At 37.4% G+C, this 9563-nt stretch overlaps 1 protein-coding gene across 1 annotated transcript in view; it reads left to right on the top strand.

Annotated features, from left to right (window-relative positions):
• The first annotated feature begins 577 nt into the window (after positions 1-577).
• Positions 578-9563, top strand: part of LOC132862824 (uncharacterized) — an 18924-nt gene continuing 9938 nt past the window's right edge. Inside the window, exons 1-5 of the mRNA XM_060895120.1 lie at positions 578-984; positions 7291-7405; positions 7493-7543; positions 8460-8603; positions 8877-8963. Coding sequence (XP_060751103.1) covers positions 896-984; positions 7291-7405; positions 7493-7543; positions 8460-8603; positions 8877-8963 — 486 coding nt within the window. The 5' untranslated portion in view covers positions 578-895. The remainder of the gene's footprint in view (positions 985-7290; positions 7406-7492; positions 7544-8459; positions 8604-8876; positions 8964-9563) is intronic.

Genomic DNA, 9563 nt, shown 5'->3' with positions numbered 1-9563 from the left:
AAAGTTGTGTGTGGGGAACTAAAGAAATGTTAAACCGCAAACATTATAGGATTGGTCCCAGGAATCATTCAGTCCAACGGCTTGGCTTGCCACTGTCTGTGAAACACTTTGTCACTGGTGAGTGTGAATGTGGGGTAAAAGATTAAACAGTTCATCAGTTTCCATGGTGTGCAAACAAATGTATTACGAGTCTAAATAATCAATAAAGCAAGCTGACAGTGTGATGAATAACCACATGTTGCCACTAACCCACTTTATTCTCCTTCTAAGTGACAAAAAAAAATAAAAAATCAGCAATAACACCACATGCCAAGCACATGCTAGTAAACACACCTCGTCATTCAGCTGTGGTTAATGTTGTTGTGACTACAAATGTCTGTGTTCTCTAACATGTAATCATTTGATCTTGGTATTACTTGAGCAGTACTATATCTCCTCCACATGTCACGCCGGATTTAAATAATAGTTACATTAGTAGAGGTGGAACAGGGTGGAACAGAGGCAGAAGCTAGACGGCTTATGCTGAAACCGCCGAACACTTGATGAGGAAGTTGTCTTGCCCACAGCTGCGTCATTGCTCAAACTGACAGGAAGAAAGCATGCACCACATGTTTCTGCCTTATACATCTACAGTATCTGCTTGCTTCTCTTTAGAATTTGTCGAGATTCATTTTCTTTATTTTTGTTTCTGTATAGAAAGACCTTGAGGCAAGACCCATACTAAACCCTTATCTATCCTTTTTTCCAAGCTGTTTTTCCCCTCCTTTTCCTTTGGCGGGTTACGTAGAGACAGGTTGTTGGGGTGTTTGGGGCACAGGGGCAGATGGCGCTTGGTGTGTAGTGCAGTGGAAAAGCCACTGTGTACAGAGGAGTGGAGACAACAGATTCAGCAATCATGGGATGTTGCAGTGTGACCCCGGTAACCAAAGGAATCGATGATGTGGGTCCAGACGAGATCGAGCTTCTGGAGATTGATGGAGCTGGGTAAGAGAGTGAATTTCCATCAGTGCAATAATTGTTTTTACCCAGACATGTCAGATTGTGCCTCATACAATACTTCCTGCTCTGGAAATGCACTTTAAAGCCAGCATGGTTTTAAAATAGTGAAATCTGTCTAGACTGTCTAGACTAGATAGCTGTCCATGTATCAGACTAATAACGACTAACTATAATCAAAATTATATGTTTAAAAACTGACTAAGGAATATTTGATTGATGTTTCTTCTATTATATATGTTTTGTATGTTAAAGACTTAGTAGAAGTAGTTATAAACACTAGCTAAATGATAAAATGTTAGCTACATTTTTGTAAAATCACCATTTGCTTTCTGATTAAACTTCCAATTTCACTAGTTATTATTGGGTTTGTCAGAGGATGTCAAATTTGCAAGTAATGAATTTAAACAGGTAAAGTCAGAGATATGCTTTTGCCATTTCAGATATACCTACTACTGTTGAGTTTATTAAGAACGTGTCTAAATTGTTTGCCATACTGTTAGTAAATTCATCAGTTCATGAACTGTTCGTAAAGTCAGCAAGCCTCAGATTTGTTTTGGACTGAAACCAACCAGGTTGTTCTGAGAAGAACCGATATTTTGAAGTTTCTAACCACAACCTAGTTAAAATAGAATTATTAATTCATTATTATACACTATATAACATTATTAATACATATAAATGGTGTTCCTTTCATTTAGGCAGTACACTCTTAAAAAGTTTATAATATTCAAGGAGAAAACCATAAAGGTTCTAGACATATGTTTCATTTTTTAAGGCCTTAAACCTTAATTATTACTAATAATTATAAAATATATAAAGATTCTTTAATGTTTTATTAGCTAATTAAGATTCATAGTCTCTTTAAAGGGTTCTACTCTTTCTTAAACTTTTAAGGTTCACCTAGAGGGATGCCTAAGTGTGTGTGTGTGTGTGTGTGGTATCAGCTACACTGCTGGTATGAATCATGCTGTTTCAATCTAATTAGAAGCACTTCTGCAACTTATGAAGCGGCACTAATATAGTGCGACTAACTGAAAGAGTTAAGCATTTGTGAGCAGTCTAGTGTGTTACACAGGGTTGGGTGCATCAATCCTCTCATTAGGAAACTGCAGGGATTAAGCTGGGAGATAATCAGAGGCTTACACAATGCATGTGTTCAAACTATTAGAGTGATAGGGATCAACCGCAGGAGCACCCTAAGCAAAAATCCCACACCCTTCACAGCAGGATGCCTGAGGTACTGTAACACAAAACCACTTAGTATGTGCTGAACATCTTAAACCACTAGATGACAGCGGATGCATTAATACTCCAGAACTAGGAATGGTTGCTTACAACCAGAGATACTGAGCCTGTGGGGGTCAGATGGTCACTATTTACCCCTCATTGCCCTCTTACAATAATCAGCTTATGTTTACAGACCTGTCTGTTGGGGCAAAGCAGATGCACAGAGGAAGTACCTCAGCATGAGACAGCTAATTAGTAAACGTGACCTTATATCATTAGTTGTCAAGTCTCTGGTCTGGTCTACATTTTCAACATTTTAGCAGGTGCCTTTATCCAGAGCAACTTACATTTTATCTCATTTTTATTCAAATGAGCAGTAGTCCAACATTTATACAACTGAGCATTGTATTATACATTTATACAACTGAGCTTTCACTTCCCTAAATCAGCAGAAATAAATAAGTAGTAGGTTTAAATATGTTTACATAAGTAGAAGAATGTAGTTTCTACTCCATGGTGGTTGATAATTTCTATAGTGACAAATATCGCATCATATACATGTTAAATTAATGAAATTGGCAGGTGGGGGGGAGAAGGGTGAGTTGAGTAAATAAAGAATCACAGCACACTTTTGATTCCTTTATTTTCATACATTGTTTAGCCTGATGAGGGTGGCAGGCATTTCAGGGTCAGTAGAAGAAACACTGAGCCATGGACAGGGATGTCAGCCACACACACACACACACACACACACACACACACTTTGAATCCTAGAGGCAAGTGAGAGTCATTGATATGCTTTTGGAAAATTGGGGAAAGATGGTGGGGTAAACTCATCCAGACACAGGGAGAACACAGCACAGACAATGACATTATCATTTCAGATACGTCTACTTAGGGCAGCCAGATTGTTGACAAGACGGCACATTCAAAACCAACCAAATGAACAAGTGAACCAAATGAACATCATGGTCTTGTATTTAGTATATCGGTAAAAAATTGGTGGTATATTGGTAAATCAAAAAAAAAATAAATCTATGAAAATAAATAGACAAATTCAGTTCTAAAATGCATTCACACACTACATGTTATAAAACAACCTTTTAGCAGCACTAATATCCCCCAATGGAAAGCAAAAACAGCAAAAAAATAACACAGACCTTCCAACCCTACTCAAACTATTAATATAATCTTATACACTTCTATGCAGGCATCATTTCAGGGGTTATATATGAGGACATATATGACTGAAGTTAACATGCACAAGCATCCAAATTGTTTATTTGTTTGATGATTCACAACATCAAGGTTCCATGACATGAAATAGTACATTAATTTACATGCATTTATTCTAATTAAACTCTAATTAAATGTTAAATAAATAATGAACACTTGCATTAACCGATATTTATTTAAAAGCAATACAAACATTAAATAATTTAGAATTTTACAATTAATGGATGCATATTTAATGAAATTCATTAGTCAAGTTCAGTTATTAACATTTAGAAACATTATCATTTAATGTATGATATTACCAGGCTTATATTTAATGATTGACATAATGAGCAAAGACTATTTTAGTTCATTATATAATTATGTAATCAAAACATAACATATGCCGATTAATGCTTCAGTTATTTACATTTATGGCCTTTGGTGTCCTAAGATGCCCTTATTCAGAGCAACTTACATTTTTTATCTAAATTTTACCTCTTAAGACCCGAGCTAATGTTTTCTAGATGTTTGTGATTAGTTTGACTTAAGTATAAAATCTAAGCATTGACTTTAAACAGGAAAAGAAAAAACAGACTTTAAACATTGGGTCTATTTTACTTCACAACACAAAGTTTGTAGAGTATGCCTGAGAATGTCTGAAACAATATTGCAAATAATGCAACACAACTAAAAGCCCTGTGATTACTCTATAGTCCAAACAGTTTATCACCTTCTGTCCAGTGTGAAATGCTGCAAAACAGTTGTGTTTAGTTTGCAAACATAGGAATACATTACACAGGGCTGTCAAGTGTCACGCATTGAGAGTGACAATCACTCATTTGGGTCTTTTATCACACTCTCCCGCCACAGGTCGTATTTCTCACGCAGAAAAACTTTTTGACTATTTATAATATATTTAATATGCCGCAGCACCCAAAATGTATCAGTCCGCACCGCTGTCTCTATGGAACCGGGCAGGAATCAAGCGCGTCTCAGTTCTTAGTCGAGCTTGACACTCAGAAATAGAGGCTACACAATAGCTAATCCGAAAATAGCACTATCTGGGTAAGTATATAAATAGTAGGTAATTTACACACACACACACACACACACACAAACAAATTAATAAATGGAAGTTAAACAAATACTTTGGAGTTGGAGATGTCACGTTTGCCTGTCTTCAAAACTTGAGAGCCCTGCATTACATGTCACACTTCGCACAGGAGATTTGCGAGAGCAGCCTTTTACTCTGCAATGCATTGGACTGTTCGTGTAGATTTCATCTTGAGCCTCAAATTGAACCAAGTCTGAAGTAAATGTAGCAGAATTCCAACGCTCTCTACATGCATCTTTGCTAGGTCCTGGCTTATGCCAATATCAACACATTTACTACGCTGATGTTTGCACACAGGTCCTCTGGATCTCTGCTCACTGTGTCTGTCCTCTCCTTCACCATGTCTACTAGCCCCTGGTTCACCACCACTGTCATCACGTTTATTACGCTGATGTCTGCGCACAGGTCCTCTGGATCTCTGCTCACTGTGTCTGTCCTCTCCTTCACCATGTCTACTAGCCCCTGGTTCACCACCACTGTCATCACGTTTATTACGCTGATGTCTGCGCACAGGTCCTCTGGATCTCTGCTCACTGTGTCTGTCCTCTCCTTCACCATGTCTACTAGCCCCTGGTTCACCACCACTGTCATCACGTTTATTACGCTGATGTTTGCGCACAGGTCCTCTGGATCTCTGCTCACTGTGTCTGTCCTCTCCTTCACCATGTCTACTAGCCCCTGGTTCACCACCACTGTCATCACGTTTATTACGCTGATGTCTGCGCACAGGTCCTCTGGATCTCTGCTCACTGTGTCTGTCCTCTCCTTCACCATGTCTACTAGCCCCTGGTTCACCACCACTGTCATCACGTTTATTACGCTGATGTCTGCGCACAGGTCCTCTGGATCTCTGCTCACTGTGTCTGTCCTCTCCTTCACCATGTCTACTAGCCCCTGGTTCACCACCACTGTCATCACGTTTATTACGCTGATGTTTGCGCACAGGTCCTCTGGATCTCTGCTCACTGTGTCTGTCCTCTCCTTCACCATGTCTACTAGCCCCTGGTTCACCACCACTGTCATCACGTTTATTACGCTGATGTCTGCGCACAGGTCCTCTAGATCTCTGCTCACTGTGTCTGTCCTCTCCTTCACCATGTCTACTAGCCCCTGGTTCACCACCACTGTCATCACGTTTATTACGCTGATGTCTGCGCACAGGTCCTCTGGATCTCTGCTCACTGTGACTGTCCTCTCCTTCACCATGTCTACTAGCCCCTGGTTCACCACCACTGTCATCACGTTTATTACGCTGATGTTTGCGCACAGGTCCTCTGGATCTCTGCTCACTGTGTCTGTCCTCTTCTTCACCATGTCTACTAGCCCCTGGTTCACCACCACTGTCATCACGTTTATTACGCTGATGTCTGCGCACAGGTCCTCTGGATCTCTGCTCACTGTGACTGTCCTCTCCTTCACCATGTCTACTAGCCCCTGGTTCACCACCACTGTCATCACGTTTATTACGCTGATGTTTGCGCACAGGTCCTCTGGATCTCTGCTCACTGTCAGTTTTAACACTGCTATGCTGAGTTGATTCTGATGAATCAGATGTAATAAGCTTAATCTCATAGCTGGTCCATACCAGGATCAGGACCATCACAATCAGATAAATCCTCCACCTTAGAGTTCTCTCTAATTATTGCATTCAACAATCTTTCAGCTCTTGACAATGGAATATTTTTTAAGGAAAAAAATTAAACCAAACTAGACTAATGATTATTACATTCAAGAACTGTTGTCTATCCCAAATCTTTCCTAGCCATGTGCCCTTACTTTTACATATTTAATTTGCAATTATAGCATTATAAAGTCCCAATGTCCTCACCTCCTAATTAGAAGCATCCAATATTGTTACTATTGATAAAAATTGTCAAATTTGTAAGCAGTGTGTTATTAAGTATAAATAAACAAGCTTTCACCATAGACTTTAATGAGGTTTTGTACCTGTTTCACCTTTATTTCTGACTCCACTGTATCTGAGATCTGACACCATCTTGTATTTCAACTAATAAGTTTATTGTGCTTTTGCTACCACTAGGTGGCAATAGGGTTTGGGTTAGGGTCTCATACACCTGAGCAATTTTGTGTTAAGACATTTGCTCAAAGACGAGGGACACAGTGGTGGCAGCATGGTGGACATAGGATTCAAACTCACAACCTTACGATCAATAGTCCAATGCCTTAAGTACGAAGCTACCACATCCCTGTTTTATTATTCATAATAGCTAAGGAAATATGAATCTAAATTCTTTAGCTTTTTAATAGCAATGCTAGTATTTTGTTGATTTTAGTAGAAGTAAACTGGAGCTGTGTGCAGTATTAGGAGCTATATTTACGGCCTTATCCAGTGCTACTTATATGTGTTTGTGAAGACTCTGTTAGTAAATATGTCAATACTGGTTCAATAGGTTACAGACTAAAAATACTATCAGTCTAAACCTCTGTTGGGAGGTCAGACAGCAAGATATTTTTAGATTTAGTGCTAGATTTAGAATTTCAAGTGAAATTGGGGGTTGTGGTAGCCTACTGGTTAAGGTGTTGGCCTACTGATCAGAAGGTCATGAGTTTCAATCCCAGGTCCGCCAAAGTGCCACTGCTGGGCCCCTGAGCAAGGCCCTTAACTCTCAATTGCTCAGTTATATAAATTAAAATAAAAATGTAAGTCACTCTGGATAAGGGTGTCTGCTAAATGCCAGAAATGTAAATTCCAACATTATCTACTGTTTTAGGCTATGGAGTTTAGGAGAAAGCAAGCTGCAGTTTTCATTAAAGAATGAGACGGAAGAAACTCCACCTCATTCTCCACCTGCCAGGAATCTTACAAAAGACGAACGCTTATATGAGGTATATATATTCCTATAGTCGCTTTCAGAATGATTATATATTTATAAAATACTATGATATAATACTATGTTTCTTATTTTTCTTAAGGCCTCGGATCCAATTCCTACGAAGGAGTCTGCTCAGAAAAGGATCTCACAGGTATGTCTACAAATTACATTCATTCAACGTGCCTGGTATACACATCCATCCTGTTCAATATTAAATGATCAATATATCAAAAGCTTCAGAATATAAGTAGATGAATGGACTGTAAATGTGTTACACAACAGCACTGTTAAAGTCTCAAATCTGATTGGTCAGAAGATGTTGATTAATTTTTAATAACAGCCTTGCTGTGAGAAGTTCAGTTGCAAGGTTAATATTATTGGGATTAGGGTTAGGGTTAGGGTTAGGGTTATTATTATTATTGGGATTGTTCTAATGTTATTTTTTCTTAACTCTATGTACACAGAGATGATTATAAGGAAATTTAAAAACCATTTGTAATTGCTGATATGGTGATTTTTTCTGTTAGAGGACATTTATTTAGTATTTTTGTCATCACTTTACTACTGACAAAGCTAAAGCTTACGTTTCCATACACAGGATTTGCATTTATTTTTGCGTTATATGTTTGTTTCATATTATATCTATTGGTTTTAGAAAAGAAGGCTGTCAAGTTAAATTTCTGTCTGTTTATTGACTGCACACATCAGTTATACAGTGTCACATAACTTTTGTGGTCCAGTATATTAAACTTAACTGCAAACAAGTAAAAGGAACAACATGTCATTTTAAATAAATAAGTATTGTAATAATGGTAAAATTTGGTGTGGTATAATAATAATAATAATAATAATAATAATAATAATAATAATAATAATAATAATAATAATAATAATAATAAATCTTCAGGTCATGATGTTAGTGGAAAATAATCCATTTTGCTGTATTACACCACACTGTCATTGGTCATAATCCTATAACAGTACAGCTCCACTGTCTTTTATTCCTAACTTAAATCTACTAAAGAATCAGGTATAATAAATATGATGTGTTTCTTTTCATTTGTAAGGTGGTACTTTGGGGCCAAACTAAAGAGGAACTACACCAAAAGCTGTATACGCGTCCAGTGCGAGACTGGGAGGGACGAGATCTCCATGCTTATGGAGACATCATTTACTCTTCTCTAGTGCTTTTACATAATGGCTACACAAAGGTAACCGTGTAGTTTCTGATGGTTAATACATTTGGAGAAGTTAATTAAAGAAATGTGATATTTTGAGTTATAACAGAGGTTATGACTATCAACAAAATGGACAAAAATGCATTAAAGTATTGGAAATATTTAATCTAAGACAAATCTTGCATGATGGCATTGTTAGCCTTGTGGTTTCCATGATGTAAATGAGTCACTGTGTTGTACAACAGAGAGCAATAAAACAAAAATGGATTAATGGAGATAATAATAATGGCTCTTATCTTTCTACAGGTTCTGACTGAAAGATATCTAGTTCTTTTTTCTTTTCATTTATTAATCCTCGCCCTGGACAACTCAGCTCATGAGTTTATCTATGAGGTAGGTTCTGTAAAAACATATTTTTCTTTCTGACATCCTGTTGCTTCTGTCATTATCAAAACAAGTGCCCTATTTTGAACTTCACCAAGGTAACTCACCATGTCTTCCTGTTTGTTGTTTTTATTGAACAACTAGGCTGACATGTATATATCACTTTAGTCTTTGATTTAAAGCTTTTAAACTCTCTCAAATCTCATAATACTTTAATTCCCAACACATAAGATAATCCAGTGTCTCAAAGCAATTTCTTTTAAGACGCGTGACACGTTAAATAATACAATAGATCTACAGGTGAATTGGCATGGAAAATGTATAAACTTTCTTCCTTATGTTATTTCAGGGACTTATACCTTTCTCTGGTCATGTCTGACTTACTCGTTATAGATTAAATTTTATATTCCAATTTCTGTAAAGCTGAATTTTGACAATATCTATTGATAAGCACTATATAAATTAAACTGGAAAAAAAATCAAATAGTTTTTTTATTGAGACAAATCTAAATTGAAAATCAGGGGCAGAATCAGTGCTATCAATCCCCCTTTAAACAGTTAGATTCAACAGCCGCTGTCCTCTTTTAAAGCTATGAAGTGGCACAAAGT

Source organism: Tachysurus vachellii, chromosome 19 (assembly GCF_030014155.1).
Source record: "Tachysurus vachellii isolate PV-2020 chromosome 19, HZAU_Pvac_v1, whole genome shotgun sequence".
Taxonomy (NCBI): Eukaryota; Metazoa; Chordata; class Actinopteri; order Siluriformes; family Bagridae; genus Tachysurus; species Tachysurus vachellii.
This window is presented reverse-complemented; position numbering and strand designations above follow the sequence as displayed.